General features: G+C 39.6%; 1 protein-coding gene across 1 annotated transcript in view; it reads right to left on the bottom strand.

Annotated features, from left to right (window-relative positions):
* The window catches only part of mamdc2a (MAM domain containing 2a), a 142210-nt gene that overhangs the window by 74953 nt on the left and 49463 nt on the right, over nt 1-17794 (bottom strand). The window contains exon 3 of the mRNA XM_051927784.1: nt 14762-15012. Within this exon, the coding sequence (XP_051783744.1) occupies nt 14762-15012 (251 nt within the window). The remainder of the gene's footprint in view (nt 1-14761; nt 15013-17794) is intronic.

Below are 17794 nucleotides of genomic sequence, written 5' to 3'. Positions count from 1 at the left end.
TTTCACAGCGCAACTAGGTCTCCCTTTCTTTTGTGGGCTACCCTGATCATCTGGGTCACAACTCCGATATGTTTTAGGCACCCTGGAACTCCAGGAATCCCAGCTTTCTGTATGTACTGAGGTGTAAATGTACCCATTCTTAAGGAGGAAATCTGTCATCCTTCTAGATGAAACACTGAAGAAGATCTTTCCCTCCACACTGAAAATCAAGATGGATCTGAACTGCTCCAGTTTAGGTGAATTCTCTTTATTGGGTATCTAGACTCTGTCCACCTGCCTCCACTGTTCTGCTACCATCCCTTTCACAGCAGAGGATTCTGAGGAGCTCTGAGCAGCGCTTGTACACCTTATAGGGTACTCCACTGGGTCCTGGAGCAGAGCTGGCTCTGGCTGCTGTAACCGCCTCTTGAACTTCCTTCCAGGTGAGCTCTCTAGTGTTGAACTCCACCACTGAGGCTGGTATATCCAAAAGGGCTCTCTGAGGTTCCAGCTCTTGTTCTTTGCCAGGGTTGCTCAGGGTGTTGTGCAGAAAGAGGAGACATTTCTTTGTGGATGGGCCTTAGGATCTATCAGACTTCTAGGCTTGTCCATTAATGATTTTTTACGAGAAGGAAAAAACCTTTGGAATTAAAAAATAATGTTAAAGATATATGTACATATACCTTTATATAATATAATCAGGATTTTTCTGATTGAAAGGCACCCTTCTAGCAACTATGATTGCTCTTCTTGCATAGATTAGTTATTTGTTACTGGCGGTAAGTCTGGGTTAAGTTAGGCAGCAGTTTATGTGTACATGTAAAGTCGTTTATGTAGATTTTTAATAATTACAAAGCAGAAGGCATCATTTTTCAAAAATTACAATATGAATATTATAAACTGTATAAATCCAATCCCCCAGATATTATTATAGACAAGCAAGAGTGGAAAGGACTCTGCCTCTCAATCTGTTATTATAGCAGCACCAAATTGATGGTGATTAGAGACAGAATACAGCTAACAAGCAGTAAAAATGGGGTTTGCTTCAGCATTAGCTGTGAAGGAGGCATCAAGCAGAGTCTGACAAAATTACAATTGTCAAGTTTGTACACAACAGATGACGTGGGCAGAGGTAATTCAAAACAATTTATACCGAACAGATACTGATGGATCTCCACATGTGATCAGTTATCCTTTCCTTATAATTCTGCTTTGCTTCATGTATGCATGTTGTGTGCACACCGTGGTGTTTATACCGTTTATACTCTATGTATGCATGTTTTGTCTGCCCTGGTAATGCTCTGTTCTGGTGTTAAGTGATTAAGTATTAAAGAGTATGGAATTCATATTTGATTAATACAGTTTTATATTATTCCTACAGCACCTTTTATGTGTTCAAAATGTTTAATACTTTTATTATCTGTTTGTATTTGTGTTCTGTTTTTTGGTTAACTATAGTATGGCTTCTGAATAAACAGTATATTCCATTGATATTAATTTGTCTGCTGGAGCGTAGGATGTCTGACCATAGTGGTACTAATTTCCTGTTAACAATCCACCTCTTTAATCTAGCGCTTAATTGATTACAGCATCAGCATCTCTGCCATTTGCTTAATCTTTTGACATACCGTATATACTCAAATATAAGCTGAGTTTTTCAGCACCCAAAATGTGCTGAAAAATGTCACCTTCGGCTTATATTCGAGTCAGGTCCCGCTGCCTCCGCCAACCCGACAGAAAGCTGGAGTGTACAGACACACATGCGCGAGAGAGACACACACACACACGCGCGAGAGAGAGAGACAAACGCGCGCGAGAGAGAGACAAACGCACGCGCGAGAGAGATACCATATTGATTTTGTTGACCCTCTTCTCCACTTACAGAGCTAGTTTACTGTTTTTCTTTGAAGTAAATACTCAAAAACATTTAACCTACTGATGCCTCAATTAATGTACGGTAATTTTATTGGTATTTATTTTGATTATTGAAACTTACCAGTAGCTTCTGCATTTCCCACCCTAGGCTTATACTCGAGTAAATAAGTTTTTCCAGTTTTTCCAGTTTTTGTAGGTAAAATTAGGTACCTCGGCTTATATTCGGGTCGGCTTATACTCAAGTATATACGGTAAATGTTTTTTTTAATTAGTTCTTGAGACCTTTCAACTTGTATATATTGTATACAGTATGTTCCTCTTGTACACAATTAACAGTCACTCTACAAGCAGATCCTCAGTAGTCAATACAAGCTATTGAAACGTCAGCAGAGTCACTCATGTGCCTGAGGCTCACGTCTGACTAGGCTGCCTGTACAAACAGCAGCGCAGCAGTCTGAGAAAATCTCTATCAACATGTCACACATGCCCTGTTGCACAATATCTCTCTATTATAAAAAAAATCTTTGGGAGGGAGACTAGGGAGACGAGACGTGATCTTCTTGGAAGACAATTTGAAGTCCCATGAGAGACACTTCAACTTGCTCCCAACTCTTAAAACAACGACAAGTGACAAGCACAACACGCAGCTCACCAGCAGCAGAAAGCCTGCAGATGATCCGACCGCTTCTCCTTGTGTGTGTTCAGCCACCCTAACCCCCCCCCCCCCCCCCCCTTCACAACGCAACCGGCAGAGACGGGAGTGGCAAAAAGACAGCTGCTGTACAGGCTTTGAAATGATCGGGCAGCGAGACAAGTAGAACACACAGCTCGCCAGCAGCAGAAAGACAGCAGATGATCCAACAGCATCTCCTTACCATGCGTTCAGCCACGCCCCCTTTGCAACGTGAGTAGTGTTATACATCCTGCAAGAAAGAGATATAACCACACCCGGGGCCGGAAAAAAAGGACAAGTATTGTTTTTACTAAAGTTTTAAAGTAAAAGTGACAATAATGCATATGTAACAATTCCCATGAAAATAACAGTCTCTATAAATTGTATATCCAGTAAACCAAACTCGGGGATGGACGAGCAAAGCGAGCAGGGGGCAGAGCCCCCTAGTTTAATAAACAAAAATGTGATATCTGTCTCTTTACTCTCTAAATACACCTGAGTGTTACAACGTGCATACATTTTCTAACTTATTTAAAAAAAAGACTGATTATTATATTTTGCCACATCTATATATATAATTCACTAAGTCCATGGCATGCAAGACGCACGCAAGACAGAGCCCCGCCCACCAACTCTAAGACCATGGGATACAACGACAACTCACAGAGCCACGCCCACCAACTTGGACGCAACAACTCACCAATCACCGCGTCAGAGCCCCGCCCACCAACTCTAAGACTATGGGATACGACGACAACTCACAGAGCCACGCCCACCAACTTGGACGCAACAACTCGCCAATCACCGCGTCATTCGGGTTCGTCTCTGCTACGGTCCACATGCACCTCTGAGCCACGTTGACTTTTCATTATTCTTTTTGGTTACGACGCACGACTGCATACACCATCGCAAACTGTTTTACAGGCTGCATACAGCGATTCGCATCCGCCAGAAATATGCCTCTTCTTAGATGGTCCTGCAGGAACACGGAAAACGTGTCTGTCTACAAAATTTCATACCATCTTCTATATATATATATTTATAATCCACTAAGCAGCCGACCAGGGCTCGCAAGAAGCAGCATGCAAGACAGACCGTGTGATACGCACGACAACTCACAGAGCCACGCACGCCAACTCTAAGATCATGGGATCCTTAAAAGAAATGCGAAAGTTTAAAAAGAAAACATAACAATAGAAAACACCAACTCAAAGATCATGGGATCCTTAAAACAATCCTTTAAAACTGAGGTTAAAACACAATGCAGGAAGCAGTCTTTAAAAACCAATAAGCCCAGTGCCTCTTTTCATTAGTGTCTCACCTGCTTCACCGATGCGGGCCCTGCAACAGGCGAGACGCTCTCTCAGCAGCTGACCTTCTCTGTGCCTGACTCCACTACTGTCAGTTGCCTGACCGATCCTTGGCTCCGGTCGGCTCCCCCTGACAGTGGCTTGGGATTCCCCAACGAACAAAGCTCTCACGTTGGGGACACCAAGTCCCGACTCCCACTGCCTTCCGCGGAGAGTCTCCCACCTTCCAGTCACTCCCGCTCTCCGAAGTAATCTCAGCGGAAGCGACCACAACTACTACTCCCCTGGATGTCGGCCAAACACCCAGGCTATCTGCTCAGCTGCCGCGAGCCTGCTCTCGCTCGCTCTAACGTACCGGCTTTCTCTCTCTCCTCACTCGCTCACACACTGCACAGGTGAGAAACGCCCGCAGCACGACTCCACCCGGAAACCGTTTCAGCCACACTACCAAGCTACGCTGTGAGCGCGGTGATTATTTATTTAAAAACTAGACATTAAGCCCGTTACAATAACGGGCACTAGAACAGTAGTCCATAAACATTAGTAGGAACAGTCTATATTAAATGGCAAGGGACCTTTTACCTCATTAAATTTTTTCCGTAAAATGCCTGTAATTTTCTCTGACAGTAATACTGGCTTTGCTGTCCGTAATATGCGTTTAATTTTCTGTCACAACAGTGGGCAATTAGCAGATTCTCCCCAGCAACTGATTTAATGTGCGCGAAAATAAATCTACTTTTAAAAGTCATTGTATTGTAATATTATGAAAATTCGTATATTTAGGAAAACCCCTTCAACGACTGACACTTTACACTTTACCGGGCCAAGCTTCTTAATTGCAAATCTGACATCCTCAGAGTGAACACTTGCACAACAATGGGGAAGCTGGTCTCCTCGTCTCAGTACCCGATTGGATTTTTCGTGTTTTACACTATTGCACAACAATGGGGAAGCTGGTCTCCGCCTCTCAGTACCCGATTGGATTTTTCGTGTTTTATGTTTTAGGTCTTACCTCATTTACCGAAATCCGATTGGATGGGCCACGCGATATTTTATAGGTCCCGCCCTCTCTATCTTGTGTGACGTGTCAGGCGGCCTTTGAAGCATCTGCTTTGAAGCATCGCTCCGTGCCCCGCGCATGCGCACTTCACCAGAAGACACACACACAGACACTGGACGCACACAGGGGTTTTATTAAAGAGGATGGCCTTTTGAAGGGGAGCTGTGGACCCGCTATACCACAGGAACACCTGTGACATTGCTTTCACATTGTTTTCCTTTTATTTCTGATCCCGTCGAGCAGATCAGACACCCAGGAAAACAACACTGAATAATCAATGGCTGCAACTACTTTGCCCGCCCCCAACTCCTCACCTGAGTTGCTTTCGTCTGTGATCAGCAGTGTTTCCCAAACTCGGTCCTGGTGAACCCCTGTGGCTGCAGGGTTTTGTTCCAACCGGATTCCTAATCATTGACAACACCTGATAGCACTGATCTCATTTAATTAGCTGGTTTTTTTTTTTGTTTATTCGACATTCAGTAAAGCACAGCAGCATGGTTTTTACATTTATAAGACATTTAGAAATATTTCTGCTTTTGCTATAGATTTAAATGTTAAACTCTCTTTTGTTGATTTCATTATACTTTGCCCTTTCTCTGTGTAGTTTTTCCCTCTTCATTGTATCTTAACAATGACAATATTGTTCCCTAAACACAGAACTTGGGAAATATCAATTCACTTAATTAGCCCAGGAGTTCAATTAAAAACAGAAGCTGGTTGGAATAAAAACCTGCAGCCACAGGGGTTCACCAGGACCGAGTTTGGAAAACACTGGTGTACAGTCCACATGCACCTGTGAGTCATGTTTGACTGTTCATTTTCTAAACACGTCCTGAGTCGCTTTGGTCTGTGCTACGGTCCACATGCACCTCTGAGCCACGTTGACTGTTCATTTTCCTAACATGGCCACCGCTTCACATGTATTTCATGGAAACAACTCTTCTTTCAATGTTATACAAATTCCTGCGTCAGGTAACTGTTTGTTTCTATCAGTCGGATATTTTTGGAAAAAAAGTCATTGACGAAACTGTTGCTCTCGAACTTCGCAACCTGGCTGTAACCTTTGTTTCAACATTGGGATAACTTCGGCAACCGTCCGTTGTTCTTAGTCACGGAAGCATAGTCATACAGTCTGCTCAACAATACGCTGACTACATGAATATTTCGGGAGTTATGGTGGTGAGGCAGAAATTGTGGCGATGTGCCAAATAGTACCAGCTACTATCGGCATTCACATCCGAGAACTTTCAGGAAATGTTCACCCATCAATACATAATTATGTGGCGTATGCTACGCCACGGGTTGGCTAGTTTACAATAATTAAGCAAACAAACTAAAAAACAATTCTGTCATGTAATATTGTTAACAATACACATGTACTTTTTCATGATTTTGAAGTTTTAAATGCATTAATGTACTTTACATTGTATCTTTATGTTTTGAGCAATGCATGATATTTGACTAGGTATATGATGTAAGTATGTAGCCGTATGGTTGTTACTCTAACAAGACTGAATTAATTCAATATGGTTGTCACCAACCCATAATGTTAATTTCTGCCATTAAACTGAAAGCATGTCAGACAAGTTTTTTCCACCTTCAACTTAACAAAGTAGGAATTGGTAATTAAAGAAGAAACCAGGTAATTGCAATTTTTGTGCGAAACTGGACATTGAGCAAAATAATGTAGAAGCAAGAATGTCTAGACAGGTGGCAAAAGATTTCAGAATTTAGAAAATACAGATTCAGCATTACTTCATACATCTAAAAATGAACTACCTGCCAGCAGGTGCAGTTATTAGCAGTTACAAAGGAGAGAATGTACAGTAAATGAGCCTCTTTAGTGCACCTTCATACTTAGTTCATCTGCTCATGCTACAGATATAATAGCACATGCTTTTATAAATGGGAATTCAGTTGACTTTATTTTAGGCAAAAAACTAAAGTTAGTTGTATCACTAAGGAGGATGCACAAAAAACTACACTGAAATGGTCTACAAATGAATGTGTTGCTGAGGGTGCAGGAGGGCAGGATATTAAGAACTACGAAAGTGAGCTAGTAGAAATACAAAGAGGGGATGCCATTGTAAAAGGTACAATATTGTCACTCTATCAAATACATTCTCTGCTGGGAACAGATGTTATTACATAAATAGATTCAGAGTTGTAAAGCATAAAGATAATGTATGTATAAAAGACTGAAGCCAATTTAAAAGAAGAAATGCCTTTTTATCATTTTGGGTAAAAAAATTACTTTGAAAAACTGGATATGGAGCCTGTTGGCTTTAGTGATGCTTTTCCCTGACTTCAGAAGTATCCGGTGTCAGTGTCTGCCCTTGAAGGGATTAAATCATTGGTAGCACAATTAGAGGAGGATGGCATAATTGTGAAAACACAATAGAAGCTGAACAGCTCTTATGGGGTAACTATGGATTACAAAACTTTGAGTAAACACGATTCTTCCACTATATTCATGGTCTTAAAGACTAAACATGCTTTATTTTGCACAACTGACATGTCTCATGATTTTGTTTAATACCATTTCATCCAGATGCACAGTCATACACTCCTTAACATAAAGGGTCCAAGAGAGTTCTTCAGAGTTATGCCATAGGGAAACCATATTTGGTTCCAAAAGAACTATTTACATGAAGGTTTCAGAAAGAACCTCATATTTAGAACCATAACAGTTTCCAAAAATAAGCATAAATAGATTTTAACAGAATTGTAATGTACCAATTTGTTTATAATTTCAAATGGAGTGTTTTTTTGCCTACAATAACATTGGCTAAGTTTGGGTTTTCTTGATCTGATAGTATCCATATATAGCCTATTATACATCAAGGATTTCTGTTTCATCCACATATTAGAAATATTTTCAAAACAAAAAAAACAGCTTCATTTGCAAAGAATATATGGCGTTAAGGTAGCATTTAAGAGAACTGGAACAATAATTTAAATACTGTCACACACGTGCGATTAGGAGGCAGTCAAAAAGCCTAAAGGTGAGTGAAACATCGCGAGATGAAGGGTTGTCACATGGTACTTACCAGAATCTCTTCTCTCCACAGAAAAACCGAAGAAAAATAAATAACTCCACTTCTGGGTTCCAAAATGGCCACCACAACGTCACTTCCGGTCACATGAGATGACGTCACTTCCGGCTCTTCCAAATGACTTCACTTCTGGTTTTCATCTAATGACGTTGTTTCCGCTTCCTGTTGCAACGTCACCTCTTGCCAACCATTTCCTATTCCCATAATACCATTCTGTATATAAACGCCATTTTGTGATATAAACTTTGTCAAATGTTAACTCTTGGACTTTTGATCATTTATTTGCTACTTTGTCCGCAGGACAATACACGGGGATGGTCCCCAACACTTTGTTTTTGTGAAAGCTTCTTTCTTTATCTGAAGAATTCTCACAATACTAATGTTAAGAAAATTATTGAGGCACTTTTTATAACAAATGGTTTAATAAATGACTAACAGAAGATTGTGATTACTACTGGGTATTTTGAAAGGTAAAGTAATAAATCCCCTCACTTTAAACAAATACTCTTTAGGATTTGTCTGAATAGGCATAGTTGTTAATATATTATACATAGTTTATATTTAAGGCCATCAAAAGGTGTGATTCAATGTCCACAGTTGTATTTGTTTCTTTAAAGTTGGCAGAAAATCTAGAAACATAGTTAAACACGGGTGCATAGTGCAATGTGATTTCTACATGTAAAGGACACAACCGTAGCTTAAACCAGCAGAGCCAACTAATACTGGTGTATGGTCTTCTATAATAATGCAAGAACTGCATATGGAGAACACCGTTTGTGAGTTATTATGACATTTTCCACAGGAGGTGAAGGATTATCCACCTCACAGCCTAAATATTGCTCCATGTGACTTCCGTCTATCTGGTCTTTTGACACATCCATCCATCCATATTCTAACCCACTGAATCCGAACACAGGGTCACGGGGGTCTGCTGGAACCAATCCCAGCCAACACAGGGCACAAGGCAGGAACCAATCCTGGGCAGGGTGCCAACCCACCGCAGGACACCAATGCACAGGCTATTCAAAATATTCTATATGCAGTTTTCAATTACAGTAATCCCTCCTCCATCGCGGGGGTTGCGTTCCAGAGCCACCCGCGAAATAAGAAAATCCGCGAAGTAGAAACCATATGTTTATATGGTTATTTTTATATTGTCATGCTTGGGTCACAGATTTGCGCAGAAACACAGGAGGTTGTAGAGAGACAGAAACGTTATTCAAACACTGCAAACAAACATTTGTCTCTTTTTCAAAAGTTTAAACTGTGCTCCATGACAAGACAGAGATGACAGTTCTGTCTCACAATTAAAAGAATGCAAACATATCTTCCTCTTCAAAGGAGTGCGTGTCAGGAGCACAGAATGTCACATAGATAGAGAAAACAATCTCTAGCAAACAAATCAATAGGGCTGTTTGGCTTTTAAGTATGCAAAGCACCGCGGCACAAAGCTGTTGAAGGCGGCAGCTCACACCCCCTCCGTCAGGAGCAGGGCAGGGAGAGAGTGAGAGAGAGAGAGAGAGAGAGAGAGAGAGAGAGAGACAGAGTTTGTTTTTCAGTCAAAAATCAATACGTGCCCTTCAAGCTTTTAAGTATGCGAAGCACTGTGCAGCATGTCGTTTCAGGAAGCAGCTGCACAAAAGATAGCAACGTGAAGATAATCTTTCAGCATTTTTAGACGAGCGTCCGTATCGTCTAGGTGTGCGAACAGCCCCCCTGCTCAATCCCCATACGTCAGGATCACAGATAGTCAGCGCAAGAGAGAGAGAAAAGTAAGCAATCTAGCTTCTCAGCCATCTTCCAATAGCGTCCCTTGTATGAAATCAACTGGGCAAACCAACTGAGGAAGCATGTACCAGAAATTAAAAGACCCATTGTCCGCAGAAATCTGCGAACCAGCAAAAAATCCGCGATATATATTTAAATATGCTTACATATAAAATCCGCAATGGAGTGAAGCCGCGAAAGGCGAAGCGCGATATAGCGAGGGATCACTGTAATTCAAAATGCTGTTGTAAGAAATATTACAAGAACTAAAAAGTAGGACCACGTAACTACTGTTCTTACAATTTCACACTTCAAGTTTAGTTTAGGGACAATTTCAAAATCCTCCTTTTTACATACTGTATTATGCTTTAAATGTAATACGGCCCTACTTACTTATCTAAACTAATCATTACATAGAAACAAGAGAATGCATTACAATCTACTAATGATTCCAAGGAATTATAAAACATTAGTGGAAGGTCAGGATGAGTTTTTAATCTACAGGGCTCTCAATCCTCAGTCTCAGGTTTAAATAAAGGCTGAAGACTCACTACTTTAGTATAGCCTACCATGACTAAAGCAGCTGATTAGTAGTTCTTACTGCATTTCTGTTTATTAGTCATTTGTACAAAACTATAAGCACACCAATAATTAACAACTACTATTGTTCCACTTCCCCCATCTGTTCCCCATCCTGATATTCTGTTGTGGTCCTTGGTCCCAAAGCTATATTCGGACCAAGCGCCACAACTACATTATATAGCTCTTCTCCTGCCTATGGGAAAGACACCAGAGACACTTAAGAGCCTTGAATTGTATTGTCTTCTTAGACTGCACCTTTCAATATCTTATATAATATTGTAGAATGCCCAGGAGGGAGTGGGCAGCCATTTGGCTTAGGTCTCCAGGACTGTGACTGTGTCTGACTTTTGACTCTGTTGTAACTGACCATGGGACCCTTGAAGTTTATTTTTTCCTGTGATGCTGCTGATTGGTTTTGTTTTCTTTCCCTTGATTGTCAACTGGGCACAGATAAATAATAATGTTAATGGATAGATATTGTTAAACAAATTAGTATTTTTCATTATGTATTTTGTAAACTTTGTAAATTGCATTTCACCTGTAAACTTGCTGCAGCGCTCTAAGATTGTAGTTAGTGAATATTGCTATACAGAAAGTAAATTGCATTGAGTTGATTTTTGCTGCAATTAAATATTTTTTACCTTGGGGTTGTCTCTGCTACCTGCTTACTGTTTTATTATGTATTCCAATGATTATCCCCACAATATTTCTACTGTCACCATTTTCACAGTTTGCTCTTTATTAATTTTGAGGGAAAGGATGTGCTGTAATTTTGGTTTTATGAAATTTAGCTATAAAAAGGAATTTTCATAAAACTGAACAAAATCATCTGCAACAGGTCATCCTTAACCTGTATAAGATTAACCATGACCAAGTGTCCCACAAATATATAATAGAAACAGTAGATTGAAATTAGCTTTGAGAGAGCCAACAGAAAAACAGCCACCCACTCACACTTTTCGTCTTCTGTTATTTAAGAATTCCAGGATCCAGTTAACCATATTACAGTACAAACAAAAACGATCAATTAACATAGAATGGATGGTATTAAAAACAAAAGAAAACCAATAAATTGCAATATGATATGAATTTTGCAACTTTCCAAGTTCTTATACAGTGGATGCAGATGTGTAGCTGTGGTATCGTCCACTGACCTCTTTGCTCTGTATACAAACCAGTGCAGGTATGCCTCAATTTCCTTTACCTTCTCTCTCTTGATCTGTTTGTCAAAGGACTTTATGATATGAGCAGAACCAAAACCTGTGTGTTAAAACTTAAATAGACTTCAATGAATTTTTGAGCCAACTGGTAGTCAGTGCTAACTCCTGGCAATACCATTTGATAACTGCTTATACTGTGAAAGCCAAATATTATTGTCATACCATTAAACAATGAGCCCAAGATGATATTACACAGTTCACCTTTAGTCCTGCACTTTTAATTCAGTTTTGTTCACCTGATTACTTTGTTAATTTACAGTTTCAAGTTGAAATGCCCCGTTCTTTCGGTTTAGTGTTAGTATTCAATGGGAAGTGAAGCAAAATGATATATTTTATTAGCTAACTGAACAAAACACTCAATTGATTTACCAGAATGATAGTGTAGTCACAATATGGTATGAAAGTGTTTAGAGTATCTGTTAAATCATCTGTTTGATGATGTGCATGACTCTTTAAAAATTGCCTCCCCCACACATTCAATAGTCTCCTAATACATGAAACGCTAATAGTTGTGTTTGTCTGTCAAGTGATTAAGTGAGAATGACTGGGGCTAGAACCTTGTTCCTAATCTTAATCAAAGCCTAGGACGTGATACATTCTGGTGAAGCAAAGAATTTGGTTAGTGGCAACATCCGTGAAGTTATTAGGGTTCACATCTTCCTTATGGCAAACTGATTGAGAGGGCAACATGGTAGAAAGGAACATTGGCGATATCGGCTGAACATAAAGCATTTTCCTGAGGTAGCTCATAGGCAGAGGAAGAAGAACATTAGCACTATTTGCTGTCAGGTAGAGAGTGACCTGTGCTCCTGTTCTCACACCAAAGTGATCGTTATGAGTGCAAAAAACCATGCTGCACAACTTTATGACACAAAAGGGAACTCAAGTGGTGACATCTCGTGAGCGCCAGGCCAAACACAAGCAGTTAGCCTGCATATAGAGCCATTGAGCAGCTGGCTAATACTATGATTCATCAACACACCAGACATACTCCATGATGCACAATGCAAAAATGATAAGTAGAAAGAAATGTATGCCGACAAAAGAAGGAGATCTTCAAATACTCAAAAATTCTGCCCATATGCAAACCTTGCTTTTACATCCTTACCTCAAAAGGAATATACAAAAATAAAACATCTGACAAACAAGAGGAGACCCTTCAGTCCATCAAGCCCATTCATTCAACTAATAACTAAGCTGTCCCAATATCTCATCCAGATACTTCTTAAAAGTTGCTAAGGTCATGCACCAACCTATGAATGCACTTGGGGCCAGCCATTTTGCCATATATCAAATTGGCCTTATCTTGGTCAAAAAGTGTACAGGTTATTGTAATTGAGGCTCTGCTGGTCTGTTGTGTGTCACCGGTATAAATATTTTAACTTCTGGTGCAGCACCAACTGATCTTCGCATCTCGGCAGCTACACACCAGGTCTGTGCAAGGCAGTGTTTCTTAACCACTAGATTGTGCTGCCGGTCAGTCATGGGTTGCTGTCATTGGTTCATAAGTGGGTCGCAGTGGGTCACCTAAGCCACTGTTTCTCAACCACCGGGTCACACCCTAGGTTGCCATGGCTAGGTTGTGGGTTGCCATTGTTGGTTTGCAAGTAGAACATGGTGGGTTGCCAAAGCGTTCTGCAGTGCTACACAATGTGCTTCTCTGTTTCTAAGTGAGCCTGTTTCACCAAGAGGGAGCCTCAGTTGAGCTAATTTCTCCAAGGGGGTAGTTTGCAGTTGTAGCTAGTAGTTCATCAAAGAATTTAAAAAGGCTAAACTGGGGTGCGGAACCATAAAAGTTGAGAAACACTAGTGTAAAGCACGCAATGTGGGGTGAATACATAAGAATTAGTGGAGCAGCGTCAATCAAAGCAAATATTAAAGGGCCCCCCAAGAGTCAGAAAACATATGAGATACTGTAAATTATTATTATTAATTATTCATTAATATCCTACTGTATTCCTATTTCCCTCTCCCATAAGTAAGTTCAAATTGACTCAACTTGCTGTAAATTGGCGCATGACTTTATTCGGTTGAAGAGCACTAACGTGCGGAAGTTAGATTGGCAATGTGCTCACTGTGGGGCAGTATTTGTTCATACTGAAAACAAAAGAATGTGCAGCCAAAATGAAAATGTTAAGCTTGATCTGTATGAACCACATTTATTTGAGGACCGGTGGTCTGCATGTTTCTTGTATTATAGTAAATTGGTGCAGAGTATTGTGGGCATGTAAAAAGCCTTCAGCATACTTTAACTGCTACATTATGCTTATGTTGGCAATTTTAACTTCATTTGTAACCATCCTTTAATAAAATATCTAGGTTTGATACTACTTTTTACTACTTCTGAATGATATGATTAGGTTTACTTTTTAATTTTTTCAGACTTAGTTTTGTATCTTTTTTTAGCTTTTTCCCTCTGATGGGCGTTTTGACATATACATTATCCATTTCTGCCGTTTAAATTTTTATTTGAAATGTATTAGAAACATTCATATATTTTCACTTCTTTTTTAATGCCATATTAGTTGCTTGAAGTAAAATGCATTAAGGGGTCTGTGGCAGTGTGTGTTTTTGGCAAACTGTTTTAGCACCATTTCAGACTTATGGGTGAGGGACACTGAGAAACAGGGGTGGGAGAAGGTCGCCACGGTTGTCGAGGAATGGCAGTGAAGAGACCAGCCAGTAAAGGTTGATCACACTTGTCAGAGGGCATCTTCAGCTGTAGAGCAGACCTTAATTTGGTGAGCTGAGGAGCAGAGGAGACGCAGAGATGGAAAGATGCACTGAGGCTAGTGGGTTTTTTTAAAAGATGGGTCCTGATTGTGTTTTAAACCTTGCTATTAACTGCTTGTGGGTTATTTATTTATTAATAGGTTTTAACCTCCACAAATACACTGTTTCAATCAAGGATTATTCATTGAGAGATTTCTGCATGTCTAAAAAAGTAAGATCGTCCCTGCATTTTGATGATGATAATCTTTTTGACAGTTAAACCCTCTTCAAGTAAAATAACCTGCTAAGTATACTTCAATTTCATACCCTTTCTTAATAGCTCACAGGGTTTGGGCATCAAGAGAAATAACTTTTTTACATTTATGTCACATGTGTAACTAGGTCATTCCTGTATAAATCATCTCAACATTTCTATTTCAATCCAGTAAGAAAGCATGGCAGATACTGAATGAAAAGTAACTATGGGTGAAGCCAAAGATGACCTGCAGTATATTTAGAACACTTACCTTGTATTGATTTAATGTGTTCCTGAGATCCACAGTTGCAATAAGCCAGCTGTCTGAAGTGTCTTGTGAAGACCACAGCCGATAGTCAAAACTTTCTCCTTCAGGCCTAATATACATTTGTAAAGTGCCTGAACCAGAAATCTGGTACACAATTCTGACACAACTCCAGTCCAAAAATTCCAAGATGGGACTAATGAGAACAGCTCGTTTTTCTGTGACCTCCTTGGTGGAATCCACAGTAATGTAGTGTCCTGTAAGCAAGAAAGTATATTAATAATGTAAGGGAATGCTCTATAGTGCTTATACAAATACTTGGTGCATTAGTGGCAAGCTAGTGAAGTACTGTCACATGATCTTGCCTTTTATCCATTAGGTTACCTGTTCCATCCCCAGCACTCATAATGTTAAGTCTACATACTTATTTTTCAAACAACAGGCCTGGATTCACAACAAATATTGCAGTGGAGACAGAGATGTTGTATATTGTGTTAACTTCTCTAAGATCTCACAATCAGTCATTCACCAGTAGTTCATGTGACTTACACTCACACACAATAGCAGATAAATACAGTACTATATTCTGAGTATGAAGATATGCCAGAAAAGCTCTCTCACTATATTCCAGTTTCAACTCAATAACTGCTTGTTCATATTTCTGACCTAATTTGCTTTTCACTTTCCTAGTAAATCTCTTCATTATTCTTATTTGCTGATTTTGGCTCATTCTCTTGGAAGATCACTAGAATAATTTTCCTCAGTGACTGACTTCACTTTCAGCAGTTTACTGCAGTGCTGCTCTGTGGCCATTGTTCCCTTTGTATACTTGCATTTGTAGTACTAGGGTGTTGTACCGTGTTAGCCATTATGAATGTAGAGAAAAGCCAAGCAAAATGACACCTTTTATTGGCTAACTAGAAAGATTACAATATGCAAGCTTTCGAGGCAACTCAGGCCCCTTCTTCAGGCAAGATGTAATCTGATTACATCTTGCCTGAAGAAGGGGCCTGAGTTGCCTCGAAAGCTTGCATATTGTAATCTTTCTAGTTAGCCAATAAAAGGTGTCACTATACTTGCATTTTAAAGACAATTCCTACCCTTCTCTGGACTTTTTCTCTGCTTTCGTTTTTAAACTAATATCTTTCGTAGAAACTGGAGTCACTCATTTGGTCTGTTCTCATTATCCATTTCTCACTTTTTCTCTCTTCAGACTCTCCTTCATTCTGAATGTCCTAACATTGCAAATTCTGTCTCTGATGTGCATTTTTGTGTGGGAAAATTAGGATGGTGACCTTCACTTCTTCCTCTGCCAAACTACAGTATGTATCCTCAGCTTCCCTATGGAGTGTCTTTGTATTATTAGTCACGTTTTCTTTTTCTTCAACATTCCTAGGCTTTCTGTTTTATAAAGCGCTTCTTTGATTGGCTTCCAATGCAACTGTGAAAGGCCTTAATTTTATTTGTACAGTATCTGCTCAAATGTTTCTTCTTCATGCAGCAACTATTTTAACTATTTGCTTATTAATAATAATGAATTTATTCTTATCTGTATATGAAATTGCCATTTCAAACTTATATTGTTCCATTGTGGACATGAAGTAGTTTAATACTCCCTTGTGTCTTTGTCAATATGAAGGTTTTTCTCAGACTGAACTTCATAAGTTTTAGGGTTCCCCTGTCCTCTCTTCCTTTTTACTAGTCATAGTTCTCCTGATTTACTTGGAATGGCAAGAGCCCTAGGTTGAAATACTCTGTGTGTCAAGTATGTGCACCTCCAGGTTTGGAACTGTAATAGTGATCCCATTAGTAGGGGCTACTAGAATGGTGAGTTGGCATTGCTGATGTTCGTGGTGGACTGGTGTTGGACTCAGGAAAGGGGGTGTGGGGTTCATTGATTGCTTTTAATTTTTTTCTTTTACATATTCATTTTTATTATGTTAATGCAAATTTTATCATAAAAGTTTTATTTTTATGCTATTGATCAGTCTGTATACTTCATAAGATGTCAACATGATATTTTGCAGAAGTTTGCTTCAATTTGCCGCCCTCCAACATATCTGAATATGTTAACCTATTTAAACAAAAAATTAAAATGATGTATAGAAAAAAAATAAGATAAATTTTGCATACATTTATTCATATATAAACAGCAATAATTTTTCACATATAATTATTTATAAGCATCAACTAGACAAGAATATAGTATAGACGCACTGATAAGCCGTATTCTCATTATTAGTTTAATATAATTGCGATGCGAAAGCCAGAACCAGTGTAGTGTACAAGTGATAGGTGGGGTTGTTTTCTGCGCATAGGAAGAATGAAACAAAATTAAAAATTGTAAATTAGTTTGCTATCTTCCTAGAAATTATTATCTGTGTAATGTTTATGTTTATTTTTGTTATTGCCTCATAAATTTCAACTGCTGTGTCTGATGCCGTCACAGAAGGACAGTCTGAAAATTATTTTTGAAGCATTTGTTGATAAAAATCAGAGAATTTTACTTTTTTCATTCGTGAGTGATGTTTTTCCAAACCCTGCTGCTTACACACGAATTGTACTGAGCCTTTTGGCCAATAATGCTGCCCCCAAAAATGTGCCACCTGGGGCATACTGCCCCCTCTGCCCGCCCCCAGCTACGCCACTGCATAGCAGGCTAGCAAACCCCTCACTCTTTTGTCATCTGTGTGAAGTCTGCATGTTCTTCACATACCTGTGTGGATTCTCTTATTGTTTCTCTTGTTTTGTTTTCCCAAATATGTGCAGGTTAGGTGAAAAGGGATCTCTAAATTTACCCTATTTGAGTGGAAAGTGCGCTGGACACTGAATTATATTATTCAGGCTTCAGAATCCCCTCCTTTAACCGCCACCTTATCGTAGTGGAGGGGTTTGCGTGTCCCAGTGATCCTAGGAGCTCTGTTGTCCAGGGCTTTATGCCCCTGGTAGGGCCACCCAAGGCAAACTGGTCCTAGGTGAGGGATGAGACAAAGAGCGGTTCAAACCTTCTATGATGAATAAAAACTTTGGACGGCGTTT

Source organism: Erpetoichthys calabaricus, chromosome 5, assembly GCF_900747795.2.
Source record: "Erpetoichthys calabaricus chromosome 5, fErpCal1.3, whole genome shotgun sequence".
NCBI lineage: Eukaryota > Metazoa > Chordata > Cladistia > Polypteriformes > Polypteridae > Erpetoichthys > Erpetoichthys calabaricus.
This window is presented reverse-complemented; position numbering and strand designations above follow the sequence as displayed.